We start from the raw sequence: 19,256 nt of genomic DNA, 5'->3' as shown, positions 1-19,256 counted from the left end.
TTGCAAAGGAAATGCTGTCTCTCGAGGCTGTAAGATGTAGAGTTGTCGGAATCTTCTAATAGTTTGGTTTGGATACAAAAATTACCGCACAAAAATATATATTACATATGCCATTAGCACTCATACAGAGCTTTGTAACTGCGACTGTTAAATTTCATCCATGCGAATTATTTATATATATATATATATATATATATATATATATATATATATATATATATATATATATATAGACACACACAAACGCTTAAATAAAACGGGACGAGGAAAGTGAAATTGTTTATTTCTAATCTTCAACATGGCTCATGCTTACAAGTCCTGTCACCTTAACATATTATGCACATATTGTTGCGAGGTACAGTAGTAATTTTACATTTCCCCGTAATTTTAACTGGATATTAACTTATGCCTTATAATATATTATTTACCTCTAAACCACACGGTTCATGGCAGATGTCTTAGTGGTACTTATTGAGTATTCACGTCGTAAAATAGTTAATTGAGACCATTTTCACATAAACAATATTTATTGATGCATATAGAAAACAGTGCGGTGTACTTCATCGCGCCGTCAGGCGGAACTTGATCTCTTTTTGCAGGAGCTCCCTCTCCTTGCGGGCTCCTTGTAAAACTCCCCTGTTCTCCGCCACTCTTCGGGCCAGATATGGCAGCACCTGTGCCAAGGGGCCGGTAGGGGTGGCCTTGTACACCGTGTAGCCAGCACGACCTGCGGCACAAATCAAAATGTTCATCACTGGAGAGGTGCAGTCTAGAAGTTGCCGTGAAGTCTAACATCAATGGAACGTTTTATTGATGTGTAAACATCTTAGCCCTAGGCATACGGCATTTGTAGGAGTAATTTCGTGAATGGAACGGAAGTCGGTTGGAACGGAATTGTGTAAACACGGTGCTGCCATTTGTGGAAGTCTCAGAAATATCGAAAAGATGGCGGACCCGAGGGAATCATTCTTATATATTAACTTTCGCGCACGTAGGAAATGTACCTACTAAGCGTATTGGTGAAACATTAAAATTTATAATAGTACACCTATCCTTTAATACTGTTATAATTTATAATCATAAACAGAAGTAGTTTCAACTTAAAAAATACGCATTAACCGTGTTTCAGGGTAGTTTCACTATCATGGCGTTTACTACGACACAACAATATGCTAAATACATCCCCCAATGTTCGCAAGATATGATATATACGGGCGCATTTTACCACACGTGGGTCGCCATCTTGAAGACTTCGGTTCGTTGCTATAGCAGTTTGTGCATAAATCGGCATTGAAATTTCAACCTGTTAAATTTACTTTTATATAATCCATGCTTATTTCATTTCATTTCTGTTACATACTAAATTTCACCCTCAACATGCCTAAATAATTATTACCTCAAATATGCAGCAATGATGATTCCTGTCTAGGGCGAAATGTCACAAGTTCAGTATTGAAGCATTTACATGTGACACGTTCGGTATTCCTGTTAGGCTAGCCCAGAGAAATCACTAGTACATCTAGGAATCGAATGCCCCACCCCATAATTTTGCGATTTTCGTTACGGCCTTCATATTGAAAATCCGTAACTTTTATGCTAGAAATTCGGGGAAAATTTCAAAATTTATCAAAACTTTAAGTAATAAATTATTAATTAATTAAAATTTAAAGACAGTTGCTATTTTCTCTATGGCTACAAAATTAAAAATCTGTAATTAATATTCCAAAAAAAGGAGAAAAGATTTAAAATTATAAAAATTGTTTATTATAAAAATTTATAAATACACTATTTGCCATCTTGTATTATGGCATACGACCGCCATCTTAAATATCCATAATTATTTAGCTAATAGTTTAGGAAAAAATTTAAAATTTATAAATATTTAACTAATCAAATTTAAATATTTTTTTTTTTAAAAAATGCACTTACGTTCAAATCCGGTTCAAACCCGGTGAGGGCAAAAATAAAAAAAGATGACGGATCCTTCCTCCACTAAAGCCAACGAAGACTGACCTCCCACCAATAATACCAAGGTATATATCGTCAGCTAGTATGTCGTCATGTCCGCCATATGGTTTCGTCTGCTGGAGGCCAAAATTTTTTTTTTGTCTGCTAGAGTGCGCTAATGCCACATTAGTTTAATTTTTACTCACTAGAGTGCATTTATCATTATTTATATCTGTGGCACCGCCATCTTGACATTTGGATGCCATTTGAGAAATCCGTTATTATTTAGCTAGAAAAACAAGAAAAATTTCACAATTCATCAAAAAATCTTTAATATATACTGATTGATTCGATCATTTCCTGTCCTTTGTTCAGTAGTAGATCGAAGCAAAAAATGAATTTCTTTATGTAAAAAGTAATAACTTCAATAAATATGGTGGAAAGTCCTAACAGAAGCTTAAATTCTCTCCCCCCCCCCCCCCCCCGGGTCAAAGGATGAGGCTATATTAACATATTGACCGCCATCTTAAATATTTAAAACAATTAACAAAAAAAGGAAATATTACAATAATCATCAAAAAACCACTTATTAATTTACTGATTAAATTAATGGATTCCCGTCCTGGGATGAATATTGATAAATGCAATAGAAATATTTAGACAAAAATACTTATTTAATAAATCATACTCAAAATCCTAAAAGAGGCTTAAGTTCCTCATATACCAGCCTCCAGTAAGCCTTCATGACCGCCATCTGGGTAATTTGTATTTATTGAACTATAAATTCGAAATAAATTCCAAAATTCACTAGAAAACCACTTATTAAAATAATTACAACTTCGACAAGATACCTGTCCGACGAATTGAATATGATGTCACGCTGCCTAACTTGGAAGTCTATTTTTTTATGCATTTAATGCATTCCAACCAGTTAATGTACAATGATATACAAACATAGGCCACGTGTCTTCGCACCACGAGACCAGGGAATGAATAATGTCAGACGTTTATACAGTGGCGAAGCCAGGGGGGGGGGTAAGGGGTTCAACCCCCCCCCCCCTTAGCACCAAAATCTTTATTTAAATTTTGTTATTCATCACTCAAACAAATTTCATATTAAAATTAATAAAAATTTTACCATTACAACATTTAAATTTAAGTACCGAAAACTACTAAAATAGCACTATTTTACACCTTAAAATCCAAATTTTCCCGGAGGAGGACCCCCGGACCCCTCGCTTAACACCCCCCATACACAAATCCTGGCTACGCCACTGCGTATAGACCAGACATTTCCGAACTTCAAGACCTTCGTCGATAGCTAATATAACATATTTCAAGCAGTCAAGACATAGTCTTCGAACTGTCAGATCTGAAGTTGTTTTTCGTAGATTCAATGATTAATAAACTCCACGAAAAGTAATGGAAAACAGACTTTAAAAAAATATTTTAAGCTTAGTTATCCTTATCACTGGCCTTGAATCAAACAAAAGACGGGAAATTATCGCCTGAATAATTATATTAATATGTGGTTTTATAATGAATTTTGGAATATTTTTCGAATTTCTAGATTAATAAATACAAATTTCCCAGTTGGCGGTCATAAAGTCTTACTGGAGGCTGGTATATGAGGAACTTAATTAAGCCTCTTTTAGGATTTTGAATATGATTTATTAAATAAGTATTTTTGTCTAAATATTTATTTTGCATTTATCAATATCGATCCTAGAACGGGAATCCATTAATATAATCAGTAAATTATTCAGTGGGTTTTTGATGAATATGAAGAGTAGTATATGAATGACGGTCCGGCGGCAGGCTTTAAGGCTGTGGAGCAGAGAGCCGGTCCGCCATCTTGGATTGTGACGTCACGGGGGCCATCTTGGAGGGGTGTAACGGGACATAGCGTAACGGGACAAGTTAGACCTTGACCTTTGACCCTCAAAATTCGCCAAAATTGGCCAAAAAATGCCCAAAATTCCTTAAAATTCGCCAAAATTTACATTTCTGTGAAAAAAAATTCCGTCAAAAAATCTCAAAAAATTCCCCAATTCAAAAATCAGGATTTCGAAAATCCTCAAAAGTCGTTTTGCCCTAGAAAAAACCCAAATTCCTAAAAGCGGCTTAAAACTCCTAAGAGCTAGCCGCTCTAAGCCGCCGAGGTCATGACCTTGAAAACTAGGATGCCATGGCAGCCATATGGGATGATGACGTCACCGTTGCAATTTCCGTTATGGCCGCCATCTTTAAAATCTTTATTTATTATCCGATTTTAATGAAATTTTTTTTTAAATTTATAAAAAAATTTAAATAATAAAATTTTAATAAAATACTTATAAAAAAAACATGTACGACAAGTTCTTGATGTTGTCACAGTGTGACATATATTTTGACTGAAAGGCATCCATCTGTTATAGCATCTTACATTACCTCAATGTGTGGCATTGGAAGTTACCCAAGGACACTATAACATATGGAAGTTTCAGATATGTCGGATCGTTTACATTTACTGTACTATGTTATTATTTATTGTCGTCCCCAGGCCGTGGCTCCTTCCCGATCCCCGACGTGCGGCTGTGAATTTAGGTTGTAATTATTTTGGCCGACTAAGGGCGCTTGCACACGCTCCGGCACAACCGGAGCCGGAGTTGGCACCGGCTCCGGAAGACTCACAAGACAACAGTTCCTTATGGAGTGCCGCACACGCAGTCCGGGCCGGCAGGGAAACGGGTCCGGCTGCCGGCATGCCGGAGTGCAGCCGGAGAGGACCTCGATAATCCGGAATACCTGCCCGGCGCGGAGCTGGGAGGGGGAGTGGGCTGTCGTCGCTCGCACAATACAAAACCCTGGCAGATAGTCCAGGCATTTTATGAGAAAAAGGGGTCGATTTATGGACAAATTGCAAGAAAAGGTTTTATTATATCAAAATTTGCAGAAAAATTCGTAGAATAACATATCCAAAATCCACCGAAATCCACTTTATTTTGGTAACTTTTTTCCGTAATTTGTCCAGGAAAAATGCGGAATAAATTAATAACTGGAAAACGATGCGTTCTACAAAAAAAGATATAGACACTAAAATTAAAGAGAGCCAAATTATCCATAACATATCATAAATGTACAAAAATCCACTAATAACTACTATTTGTTTTCTGGAATTCGTCCCGAAAAAACTAAAATATTGAAATAAATTGAAAATGGCGCATTATACAGCAAAATGTTTCAGGACAAAGTTAAAGTACACAACGATTTTCATAATATATTACAAATTCACAAAAATTAACACAAAATAGGTTTTTGGTTTTCCAGAAAATTTCCTGAAAAAAAAAAAAAGACAAAACGTTAACATATCGTACGTCAAGAAAAACGTGACTAAAATTAAAGACTTTTTTTGTATTAAATATAATTTTAATTCACCAAACTCTGCTCATATATATATATATATATGGTTCTTCTCGGTGAGGTGTTGGAGGTCTGTCGGAGCCCCGGCCTGGCGGGTAGCTGCGTGCTGCCTTTCGAAGGTGTTTGTAAGTAATGGCGAACTCGTAATTTTCTTTCACCTCTTGTAACATCTGGGGGCGTATTTTAAAATTGGGTTAGGATGACTTAACGTTTTGATTCTTTCCAGGAGTGCAGGCAGTGTGTGGTATCCAGTAATGTAAACTTTCTTTCGTTAATTTAGCTTAAGGATGGGTCGAGGTGTGTGTTAAGAATAATCATGTTATTTTAAAAAAATAATACTCGTTTCTATTTTATTTATTTCAAAAGAGTATTTAATATTTTTTTGTTTGTTACCAGAGATATTTTGACATGATTGACTTTATTTAATTATTTAATTAGTTATTTATTAACTTTTGTGTTGGTCACAGTTTACCAGAAATAAAACCTGAAACGATGTGGGATAAATAATACTTTATTTTCTTTCAGTCAACACCCTACACCCCCTGTCCTAAGGAGGTTAGACCATCCCGGTACCAGCTCTACTGCTACCACCCCCCCCCCCCCCCTAATGTTTATTTTGAGTGACATTTGTGTTGATCTTGACGGAGACCGAGGGCGATTGCGACAAAATGTGTGTTCTATATATATATATATATATATATATATATATATATATATAGAACACACATTTTGTCGCAATCGACGGAGACCGAGGGCGATTGCGACAAAATGTGTGTTCTATATATATATATATATATATATATATATATATATATATATATATAGAACACACATTTTGTCGCAATCGCCCTCGGTCTCCGTCAAGATCAACACAAATGTCACTCAAAATAAACATTAGGGGGGGGGGGGGGGTGGTAGCAGTAGAGCTGGTACCGGGATGGTCTAACCTCCTTAGGACAGGGGGTGTAGGGTGTTGACTGAAAGAAAATAAAGTATTATTTATCCCACATCGTTTCAGGTTTTATTTCTGGTAAACTGTGACCAACACAAAAGTAAATAAATAACTAATTAAATAATTAAATAAAGTCAATCATGTCAAAATATCTCTGGTAACAAACAAAAAAATATTAAATAAACTCTTTTGAAATAAATAAAATAGAAACGAGTATTATTTTTTTAAAATAACATGATTATTCTTAACACACACCTCGACCCATCCTTAAGCTAAATTAACGAAAGAAAGTTTACATTACTGGATACCACACACTGCCTGCACTCCTGGAAAGAATCAAAACGTTAAGTCATCCTAACCCAATTTTAAAATACGCCCCCAGATGTTACAAGAGGTGAAAGAAAATTACGAGTTCGCCATTACTTACAAACACCTTCGAAAGGCAGCACTCAGCTACCCGCCAGGCCGGGGCTCCGACAGACCTCCAACACCTCACCGAGAAGAACCATATATATATATATATATATGAGCAGAGTTTGGTGAATTAAAATTTTATTTAATACAAAAAAAGTCTTTAATTTTAGTCACGTTTTTCTTGACGTACGATATGTTAACGTTTTGTCTTTTTTTTTTTTTCAGGAAATTTTCTGGAAAACCAAAAACCTATTTTGTGTTAATTTTTGTGAATTTGTAATATATTATGAAAATCGTTGTGTACTTTAACTTTGTCCTGAAACATTTTGCTGTATAATGCGCCATTTTCAATTTATTTCAATATTTTAGTTTTTTCGGGACGAATTCCAGAAAACAAATAGTAGTTATTAGTGGATTTTTGTACATTTATGATATGTTATGGATAATTTGGCTCTCTTTAATTTTAGTGTCTATATCTTTTTTTGTAGAACGCATCGTTTTCCAGTTATTAATTTATTCCGCATTTTTCCTGGACAAATTACGGAAAAAAGTTACCAAAATAAAGTGGATTTCGGTGGATTTTGGATATGTTATTCTACGAATTTTTCTGCAAATTTTGATATAATAAAACCTTTTCTTGCAATTTGTCCATAAATCGACCCCTTTTTCTCATAAAATGCCTGGACTATGTGCCAGGGTTTTGTATTGTGCGAGCGACGACAGCCCACTCCCCCTCCCAGCTCCGCGCCGGGCAGGTATTCCGGATTATCGAGGTCCTCTCCGGCTGCACTCCGGCATGCCGGCAGCCGGACCCGTTTCCCTGCCGGCCCGGACTGCGTGTGCGGCACTCCATAAGGAACTGTTGTCTTGTGAGTCTTCCGGAGCCGGTGCCAACTCCGGCTCCGGTTGTGCCGGAGCGTGTGCAAGCGCCCTTAGTCGGCCAAAATAATTACAACCTAAATTCACAGCCGCACGTCGGGGATCGGGAAGGAGCCACGGCCTGGGGACGACAATAAATAATAACATAGTACAGTAAATGTAAACGATCCGACATATCTGAAACTTCCATATGTTATAGTGTCCTTGGGTAACTTCCAATGCCACACATTGAGGTAATGTAAGATGCTATAACAGATGGATGCCTTTCAGTCAAAATATATGTCACACTGTGACAACATCAAGAACTTGAAGATTTTCAAGTATGTAATACACGATTGTAATAATAACTCTAAATGTGTTTAATATCAGTTCAAGAGGTGTTGTAGCGAGTTAATAAACTACAGAAACTTGAAAAGGCACATCAAGAATTGTGACGGACTGGTTGCGCATTGAGTAGGAAAAAAATGTTTCTTCTGTGGTAAGATGTTTGCGCGCATGTTCAGTGCAATGCATCATTAAATATATCTTTATATTTTTAACGAAACTGAGAACTCTCAGCTGTGTGCTAGGTGTAGTGATCAACTGTCACGTGAAACTGCCCTGAAAAAGCATGTCAAGGGATGCAAAGGACTCACTTCGCAAACTAAGAGAATTGTGTAAAGCGATAAAGACTTTGGTAATTTACATGTTTTTACTTGTACGATAAATTATTTTTTTAATGATGTGTTGTTTTATTTTTTGAAACTATCACTTTTTTGGAAAATGAAAGAGATATTTAACTAAATCCTACTAATATTATAAACGCGAAAGTTTGTAAGTATGGATGGATGGATGTTTGTTACTCTTTCACGTAAAAGCTACTGAATGGATTTGAATGAAATCTGGCCTAGAGCTAGATTATAACCTGAATTAACACATAGACCCCATATTAATATGAAATTCCATCCCTAAGGGAGTGAAAAAGTGATAATTTCATTTTATAACAGAAAAAATCGTAGGTCATAGACATAAAAATAGTGAGTGATTGTCATTTCTCTATGTCTGACACACGATCATACACATAGTAAGGTCTGGCAAATTAATATTTTTCTCCTTGGTTAGACCAGTCCGCTTAGTGGAGCTCGCAGCGGCTAGCAAAATAAAGGCGCTAATAACAGTTTTGTTCTTAACTTCGTCATTAGATAGAGTTGCCTTGAATTTTAAACGCACCATCGTTTGATGCGTTTGTCATGTCTTTAATTTTCGTTTGTTTGTGCCGTATGCGTTCCTGTACCATTCATCCGATTGCGATGCAATTTTGGTGATTTGTTATGCGCATGCCCATGAAGGTTACTGAGACGGTCTAATTATTTTTCAATAGTTGGAGTACGAATCGTGTCAAAAAATGTGTTTATTTCAATTTATATAGCGGCACTTCGTCTGTTTTTGTTGTATAAGTGCGCATGCACGACACAATTTATTTAAATATAAAAGAGAGACAGAGATAGAGCGAGATATATATATAGCGAGATAGAGACGGAGAGATAAGTTGAGATAGAGCGAGGTATAGAGAATGAAATGGGTTAGATAAAGAGATATACCTATAGATGCATAGAGATATATAGAGACTTATATATAGAAGATATAGAGATAGTGGGAAGTATATATGTAGATATAAAGAGATAAATAGAGATAGAGAGATACATAGATGTATATAGATGTAGATAGAGATAAATATATATAGAGAGATGGATAGATGATTTGTAGGTATATGTGGAACTACTTCAAACATATTACAAAACAAAACAGAATGAGGCATTGCAATGCAGGCTGAGCATTACCTAGATAATGGAATCTTTTCAATATTAGTAATCTTTTTTTCAGCTTTTTTATATATTGCTTTATAAAGTCTAAAATACATACAGACCAGGTAAATAACTATAAACTGGCAGAACAACGTCTGTCGGGACCTGAAAGTGATATAAATTAATTTTCATACTTGAAATTCAAATTAAGAAGACAATTACTAACTACATCTGATTTCGAAAAAGGTCCCCTTCATCCTGTGTTCAGCTAGTAAATATTATAAGGCTAAAATTGCATCAACTAATGACTGAAATCAATCGAATTAATCACTAAATTAAAAAGTGATTTGTAGCCGAGAGGCTACTGATTATTCGGGAGGGGCAGGTAGACCATGCTAGAATAAACAATAGGTTTACTGTTGCACACTATTTATTTGCGCCGTCGAGTGCGCTAAGAAATTTACAAGTGTCTGCAGTGCACAACAGCCTACTCGTGCTAAGAGGCAGACTCGAACTGTCTCTCCTTTCCTCCTCACCAGCCTGCTAGCCCGCGCGGAGGAGGGGTGATAATCCCCTTGGCATCCGAGCTAACGGGACTCCTGCAGGGTGCGCGCTGCCCTCTGGCCCAGGGGTGTACAAACACCGACGGGACAGCCGGTGCTGATAGCCGCATGGTGGGCGTAACGCGGTAGATGTCTTCGCGATGTACCGCCACAGATTTTTTGATAATCATTTTTTAATTTTTTTCCGAATTTCTAGGTTAATAATGACAGATTTTCTATGCGGTGGTCAAAATGGCTGACAAAATGGCAGACTTGACAATAGTTGGCTGTCTGGAAAAATAATACCACTGCACTCTAGCAGGTAAACAATAATCTAATATGAAAGCAGTGAACTCTAGCAGTGTTATTTATTAAAATGATATTAAAATTGTAACTAATCATTTTTACAAATTTTATTTATTTTTTCCTAATTTTTTTTGGATAGTGATAGTAGATTTTCAAGATGGCAGACGTGACATAATTCCAAATGGCGGAATCTGAAATAGCGAAAAGTTCTAGAAAATAAAAGAGTGGACATGATATAATATTTCAAAACGGCGGAATCTTGTAGCAAATCAATTGCCTGATGTGACATAATTAAGAATGGTGGAATTCAAGTAGGTGGAATTAAAAATGGCTTAAAGTTCTATTGTTACAACAAGTGCAATGTTTGGGAGTGGGGCACAGGTAACCAGATATTTTTAACTAAATGTGCAAACGTAGACGAATATTTCTAAGCAAATATGTAAACATGGGTAAGCAGGTTTGTAGCAAATGTGTGTGAATCCGAACATGTGTTGTCAAATGTGAGGATCATACGTGAAAATGTCTCAATTGTTGCAAAGGAAATGCTGTCTCTCGAGGCTGTAAGATGTAGAGTTGTCGGAATCTTCTAATAGTTTGGTTTGGATACAAAAATTACCGCACAAAAATATATATTACATATGCCATTAGCACTCATACAGAGCTTTGTAACTGCGACTGTTAAATTTCATCCATGCGAATTATTTATATATATATATATATATATATATATATATATATATATATAGACACACACAAACGCTTAAATAAAACGGGACGAGGAAAGTGAAATTGTTTATTTCTAATCTTCAACATGGCTCATGCTTACAAGTCCTGTCACCTTAACATATTATGCACATATTGTTGCGAGGTACAGTAGTAATTTTACATTTCCCCGTAATTTTAACTGGATATTAACTTATGCCTTATAATATATTATTTACCTCTAAACCACACGGTTCATGGCAGATGTCTTAGTGGTACTTATTGAGTATTCACGTCGTAAAATAGTTAATTGAGACCATTTTCACATAAACAATATTTATTGATGCATATAGAAAACAGTGCGGTGTACTTCATCGCGCCGTCAGGCGGAACTTGATCTCTTTTTGCAGGAGCTCCCTCTCCTTGCGGGCTCCTTGTAAAACTCCCCTGTTCTCCGCCACTCTTCGGGCCAGATATGGCAGCACCTGTGCCAAGGGGCCGGTAGGGGTGGCCTTGTACACCGTGTAGCCAGCACGACCTGCGGCACAAATCAAAATGTTCATCACTGGAGAGGTGCAGTCTAGAAGTTGCCGTGAAGTCTAACATCAATGGAACGTTTTATTGATGTGTAAACATCTTAGCCCTAGGCATACGGCATTTGTAGGAGTAATTTCGTGAATGGAACGGAAGTCGGTTGGAACGGAATTGTGTAAACACGGTGCTGCCATTTGTGGAAGTCTCAGAAATATCGAAAAGATGGCGGACCCGAGGGAATCATTCTTATATATTAACTTTCGCGCACGTAGGAAATGTACCTACTAAGCGTATTGGTGAAACATTAAAATTTATAATAGTACACCTATCCTTTAATACTGTTATAATTTATAATCATAAACAGAAGTAGTTTCAACTTAAAAAATACGCATTAACCGTGTTTCAGGGTAGTTTCACTATCATGGCGTTTACTACGACACAACAATATGCTAAATACATCCCCCAATGTTCGCAAGATATGATATATACGGGCGCATTTTACCACACGTGGGTCGCCATCTTGAAGACTTCGGTTCGTTGCTATAGCAGTTTGTGCATAAATCGGCATTGAAATTTCAACCTGTTAAATTTACTTTTATATAATCCATGCTTATTTCATTTCATTTCTGTTACATACTAAATTTCACCCTCAACATGCCTAAATAATTATTACCTCAAATATGCAGCAATGATGATTCCTGTCTAGGGCGAAATGTCACAAGTTCAGTATTGAAGCATTTACATGTGACACGTTCGGTATTCCTGTTAGGCTAGCCCAGAGAAATCACTAGTACATCTAGGAATCGAATGCCCCACCCCATAATTTTGCGATTTTCGTTACGGCCTTCATATTGAAAATCCGTAACTTTTATGCTAGAAATTCGGGGAAAATTTCAAAATTTATCAAAACTTTAAGTAATAAATTATTAATTAATTAAAATTTAAAGACAGTTGCTATTTTCTCTATGGCTACAAAATTAAAAATCTGTAATTAATATTCCAAAAAAAGGAGAAAAGATTTAAAATTATAAAAATTGTTTATTATAAAAATTTATAAATACACTATTTGCCATCTTGTATTATGGCATACGACCGCCATCTTAAATATCCATAATTATTTAGCTAATAGTTTAGGAAAAAATTTAAAATTTATAAATATTTAACTAATCAAATTTAAATATTTTTTTTTTTAAAAATGCACTTACGTTCAAATCCGGTTCAAACCCGGTGAGGGCAAAAATAAAAAAAGATGACGGATCCTTCCTCCACTAAAGCCAACGAAGACTGACCTCCCACCAATAATACCAAGGTATATATCGTCAGCTAGTATGTCGTCATGTCCGCCATATGGTTTCGTCTGCTGGAGGCCAAAATTTTTTTTTTGTCTGCTAGAGTGCGCTAATGCCACATTAGTTTAATTTTTACTCACTAGAGTGCATTTATCATTATTTATATCTGTGGCACCGCCATCTTGACATTTGGATGCCATTTGAGAAATCCGTTATTATTTAGCTAGAAAAACAAGAAAAATTTCACAATTCATCAAAAAATCTTTAATATATACTGATTGATTCGATCATTTCCTGTCCTTTGTTCAGTAGTAGATCGAAGCAAAAAATGAATTTCTTTATGTAAAAAGTAATAACTTCAATAAATATGGTGGAAAGTCCTAACAGAAGCTTAAATTCTCTCCCCCCCCCCCCCCCCCCCTGGTCAAAGGATGAGGCTATATTAACATATTGACCGCCATCTTAAATATTTAAAACAATTAACAAAAATAGGAAATATTACAATAATCATCAAAAAAACACTTATTAATTTACTGATTAAATTAATGGATTCCCGTCCTGGGATGAATATTGATAAATGCAATAGAAATATTTAGACAAAAATACTTATTTAATAAATCATACTCAAAATCCTAAAAGAGGCTTAAGTTCCTCATATACCAGCCTCCAGTAAGCCTTCATGACCGCCATCTGGGTAATTTGTATTTATTGAACTATAAATTCGAAATAAATTCCAAAATTCACTAGAAAACCACTTATTAAAATAATTACAACTTCGACAAGATACCTGTCCGACGAATTGAATATGATGTCACGCTGCCTAACTTGGAAGTCTATTTTTTTATGCATTTAATGCATTCCAACCAGTTAATGTACAATGATATACAAACATAGGCCACGTGTCTTCGCACCACGAGACCAGGGAATGAATAATGTCAGACGTTTATACAGTGGCGAAGCCAGGGGGGGGGGGGGGGTTAGGGGTTCAACCCCCCCCCCCCCTTAGCACCAAATCTTTATTTAAATTTTGTTATTCATCACTCAAACAAATTTCATATTAAAATTAATAAAAATTTTACCATTACAACATTTAAATTTAAGTACCGAAAACTACTAAAATAGCACTATTTTACACCTTAAAATCCAAATTTTCCCGGAGGAGGACCCCCGGACCCCTCGCTTAACACCCCCCATACACAAATCCTGGCTACGCCACTGCGTATAGACCAGACATTTCCGAACTTCAAGACCTTCGTCGATAGCTAATATAACATATTTCAAGCAGTCAAGACATAGTCTTCGAACTGTCAGATCTGAAGTTGTTTTTCGTAGATTCAATGATTAATAAACTCCACGACAAGTAATGGAAAACAGACTTTAAAAAAATATTTTAAGCTTAGTTATCCTTATCACTGGCCTTGAATCAAACAAAAGACGGGAAATTATCGCCTGAATAATTATATTAATATGTGGTTTTATAATGAATTTTGGAATATTTTTCGAATTTCTAGATTAATAAATACAAATTTCCCAGTTGGCGGTCATAAAGTCTTACTGGAGGCTGGTATATGAGGAACTTAATTAAGCCTCTTTTAGGATTTTGAATATGATTTATTAAATAAGTATTTTTGTCTAAATATTTATTTTGCATTTATCAATATCGATCCTAGAACGGGAATCCATTAATATAATCAGTAAATTATTCAGTGGGTTTTTGATGAATATGAAGAGTAGTATATGAATGACGGTCCGGCGGCAGGCTTTAAGGCTGTGGAGCCGAGAGCCGGTCCGCCATCTTGGATTGTGACGTCACGGCGGCCATCTTGGAGGGGTGTAACGGGACATAGCGTAACGGGACAAGTTTGACCTTGACCTTTGACCCTCAAAATTCGCCAAAATTTGCCAAAAAATGCCCAAAATTCGCCAAAATTTACATTTCTGTGAAAAAAAATTCCGTCAAAAAATCTCAAAAAATTCCACAATTCAAAAATCAGGATTTCGAAAATCCTCAAAAGTCGTTTTGCCCTAGAAAAAAACCCAAATTCCTAAAAGCGGCTTAAAACTCCTAAGAGCTAGCCACTCTAAGCCGCCGAGGTCATGACCTTGAAAACTAGGATGCCATGGCAGCCATATTGGATGATGACGTCACCGTTGCAATTTCCGTTACGGCCGCCATCTTTAAAATCTTTATTTATTATCCGATTTTAATGAAATTTTTTTTTAAATTTATAAAAAAATTTAAATAATAAAATTTTAATAAAATACTTATAAAAAAACATGTACGACACGGAGTTCGGAGTCCTCGGTTCGAACCTGGTGAGGGCAAAAGAAAATTAAAAATGGCGACCGATCCTTCCCCCGTGGTGGGTGCTAGCAGACTGACTCCCAACACTTTTTTTCAAAGCATATATATCGTCATCTAGTATGACGTCATGTCCGCCATCTTGTCTTTGATGCTGGAAGCCATCATCAATGTATCGTCGGCGAGAGTGCGCTGACGCCATGTTAGTTAAGTTCTTATCCGCTAGAGTGCAGTAATCATTTATAACTGTGACACCCGCCATCTTGAAATTTGGACGCCATCTTGAAAATCCGTAATTATTTAGCTAGAAATTCGGGAAAAGTTCCAAAATTCATTAAATAAATAGCTCATTAATTTACATATTGATTTGATCCGCTCCTGTCCTTGGTTCGATACCCGATCGATGCAATAATGTTTAATTTTATGTAAAAAATAATAATTTCAATATACCATGTTCAACATTCGTAAAGAGTCTCTATATCCTCTATGACCATCATCCTATCAGACATCAAGACCACCATATTAGAAATTCGTAAATTTTATGCTAGAGATGCGGGAAAAAGTTCAAAATTCATTAAATAAATTGACAATAAATATACTGATTGAATAGATCGACAAAGGTTCTTGGTTCGATCCCTGGCCGATAAAAAACACAACTTTAATATTTTAAAAAAGTACCACAAAAGTGACAGGTTTGAGAAAATAAAAACACCGTAAGTTCTTTTAAAAAAACTTTTAATACATACATACTACACTACAAGTACAAAAAAAATACACAGACAAATTACTAAAGTTTTGTGGATTTCTCGATTCAAACAGTCTTCTTGTTGTATGGTACTACAATTGTGTATTACATAATCCCGTAATTTCAAGTTTTTGATCTTCTCACAGTACATGCAGTCGGATGATGGAACACCGCTGGATGCTCCTTCATCAATGCCACTGGAACTGTTGACAACCATTGTAACACTGCTGACATGTTAACTTCTGAAGCCTTTGAGGTCTGCTCTGCGGAAGATGTTGCACGCGTCGAAATCTCCTACTGTGCTGAGAGAGCAGGTGTAGCTGTAGACGTCGTTGTCATCGTGCTCTGCACTGATGATGGTAGACCTTCGATCCAGGTTGGTATATATAGTGGTAATGATGCCATCGAGTTCTCAAGAATAGCTAGATACCGGTCTATTATGTTATACAAGTCTAACTATCCGATCCGTTCATTACCGCAGCCAGAGACGGACTGAAGTCCATATCACCAGGGTCTCACTTATATAGACTCATCAGTCGGTACAACACATGAGTCAAAACAAGAACCATGTTCATTATACTCACACTTAACTTTCTCGGAGCATTTTTTATAATGAAGATGTAAGCTATCAAGACGTGAAATTAGTTTTTTGCACTTATTGCACTGAAATTGTATTCTTTTAACATTATTAGAACAACTGCTTCTTTCATGTCTGCGAGCATTTGAGGTGATAGTAAATGATGCGTCACAGTATTTGCACTGACGCAATGTATGCTCTTCATTAGTTGAAGAATCCAATGCTGACGATGAAACTTCGAATGATGGTGGTATCACATCTGTTGAAATCTCCTCCAATGTTGACGCCGTCGTTGCCAACGGGATCTGCACCTTCTCCATCGTAGCTGTCGTCAAGGTTCCCGTAGACGATGGTACAACCTCCGAGTTCGACGTTAAAGACGGTAAAGATGCCATCGAGGTCTCAAGAACAGCTAATTGACACGACTTATGCACCAGAAGAAACAAACTAGGTGATCCTTACACCGCCGACGTCAGTAACAAACTGAGCGTCCTGCTGTCTAGGACTCGCTTATATACATTCACCGTATGGAATAATACGCTAGTCAAATCAAGAATCATTTACAATAATACTAGAGTCAAATCTACAAATTAAAAAAAAAGGATCATTTGATCGTAAAAAATTCGATCTCTCCAATATACGCCAGGCTCCAAGAGCTACAATTCACGTCATCAGATCCATCTACATTTTGCTCCTATGCTTCAATTGACCATTAGCTGCAAGTGCTCCAACAGCTCCATCAGCTTCAACACGTAATGTACGCAATGTACGCGCAATACATGCAATTTACACGCAATAAATGTAATGAATACACAGTACACACAGGAAACGGAACGTACACACAGTACACAGAGGAAACTAAACGGACACACAGTACACACAGGAAACTAAACGGACACACAGTACACACAGGAAACGGAATGTACACACAGTACAAACAGGAAACTGAACGTACACACAGTACACACAGGAAACTGAACGTACACACAGTACACACACAGGAAACTGAACGTACACACAGTACACACAGGAAACTGAACGTACACACAGTACACACACAGGAAACGGAACGTACACACAGTACACACAGGAAACTAAACGTACACACAGTACACACAGGAAACGGAACGTACACACAGTACACACAGGAAACGGAACGCACACACAGTACACACAGGAAACTGAACGTACACACAGTACACACAGGAAACGGAACGTACACACAGTACACACAGGAAACGGAACGTACACACAGTACACACAGGAAACGGAACGTACACACAGTACACACAGAAAACGGAACGTACACACAGGAAACGGAACGTACACACAGTACACACATGAAACGGAACGTACACACAGTACACACAGGAAACGGAACGTACACACAGTAAACACAGGAAACGTAATGATCACACATACAGTAGCGGAAACACACACAGGCTTAGTTGGAAATCAGAATACAAGAAATAAAAACATTAAATTTTTACTTTCAATTTTTTATTACTTCTCAACATTACACAAATACAAGTAAAATAAGCCATTATTGTATGTAGCCAGCTTTCCTCAGTTCTTTGAGTATGAAGGATATTTCTTTGATGCACGGATAGTTTCCTGCACAAAGCGAGCCATGTAGAAGTCTTAGCCGGTCAACCAATATGTTTGGATCTTTCCATGATGTGTAATCAATCTCTTCTACCACCATCTTACTTGCTTGTTTATTATAAATACTTTTAATATCACAATCATCCCAGTGATCATAATAAGCATTATCAGATTTATTTATTATAACACGGCGTTTCCATCGTTTCGGTCTCAGGACATCGCCACATTCTTCGATCTTGTCAGCTCTAGGTGCTTCATCACAGTCTATGCCTTTGTCAACAACCTCAGAGTCACTGTAACAATCACTGTAGAAGACATCCTCTTCACCCAGATTACCGTATGAATTCGCTATCGATGATGTCGAAGTGTCTTCATCGTCTTCATGCTTCCTTTTTAGGAGTCCATCATTTTTACAAAGAATGGAGGATCTACTGAATATAGGCTTGAATGTATTCTCACTTTTCACGGTGTTGATACTTCCATTAGTTTCAGTCTTCCCGAAGCCATTAGCATCCTTCAATTTATGTTCTTCCTCACGATCGGGTGAGCTAATACCATCACGCTCAGGACAAGGAAAATTATTGTCATAATGCAGATCACTCTTCTTTAGTCTAGTGGATCCATCGGTGTCCTCTATGACGTAAGTAGTCTTGAATTTACATGTTCTACCATGTCTTTTTAAGCTGTCAATTCGTGTTAACAACCTGCTACAACGATTACAGCTTAACATGTTGCGTAGTGGGTTTCTAGCACAATCATTCTTCTCATGACGCCTAGCATTCCTTCTCATGACAAAATCCTTGCCACAGTATCTACAGCGGCTTCCTTCCGATTCAGCTATAGATAACAAACCACGATCCATGGTAGCTTCTGTGACTAATGTTAGATACAAACTGGCAGTTTTCTCCAATTGGAACCATTTCTTAAATAGAGTTTTTGAAATATTTCATCAGCGAGAGTTAAGTTATCTAATGCAAAGCAAATTGATGCAAGTAGTTCTGGCTGTCGTCAACAGATGGCGCCACGTGTTTCTTGCAGGTAAATAATATATATTTCATTAATGTGGGATGCGGAACGCTCACTATCGATCGCAAAGGGAGGTTGGCTTCGATAGTATCCAAGGAGAAAAAAGTTCGTCCTTCCTGCTAGTGCTTCTCAGATTTCTCACAGTCCGCCATCTTGGATTACGACGTCACGGCGGCCATCTTTGATGGGTGTGACCTTGACCTTTGACCGAAACCGCAGGAATGATCGCAAGCACACGGATTAACCATCA

At 36.9% G+C, this 19,256-nt stretch overlaps 1 protein-coding gene across 2 annotated transcripts in view; it reads right to left on the bottom strand.

Annotated features, from left to right (window-relative positions):
* Nucleotides 1–266: 266 nt before the first annotated feature.
* The window catches only part of LOC134529400 (hydroxyproline dehydrogenase-like), a 151,972-nt gene continuing 132,982 nt past the window's right edge, over nt 267–19,256 (bottom strand). Inside the window, exons 9-10 of one of the 2 annotated variants that reach the window (XR_010074560.1) lie at nt 11,168–11,466; nt 267–727 (exon numbers count right to left, since the gene is read on the bottom strand). Coding sequence is in view for 1 of the 2 variants with exons in the window: in XM_063363434.1 (XP_063219504.1) it covers nt 11,300–11,466 (167 nt within the window). In the remaining variant the exon portion in view is untranslated. Of the gene's footprint in view, nt 728–11,005; nt 11,467–19,256 lie in introns of those variants that run through there. The other variant, XM_063363434.1, reaches the window with a different exon arrangement.

This window comes from Bacillus rossius, chromosome 2, assembly GCF_032445375.1.
Source record: "Bacillus rossius redtenbacheri isolate Brsri chromosome 2, Brsri_v3, whole genome shotgun sequence".
In the NCBI taxonomy this organism is placed as follows: domain Eukaryota; kingdom Metazoa; phylum Arthropoda; class Insecta; order Phasmatodea; family Bacillidae; genus Bacillus; species Bacillus rossius.
The sequence above is the reverse complement of the archived record's forward strand: the minus strand, read 5'-3'. Positions and strand labels throughout refer to the sequence as shown.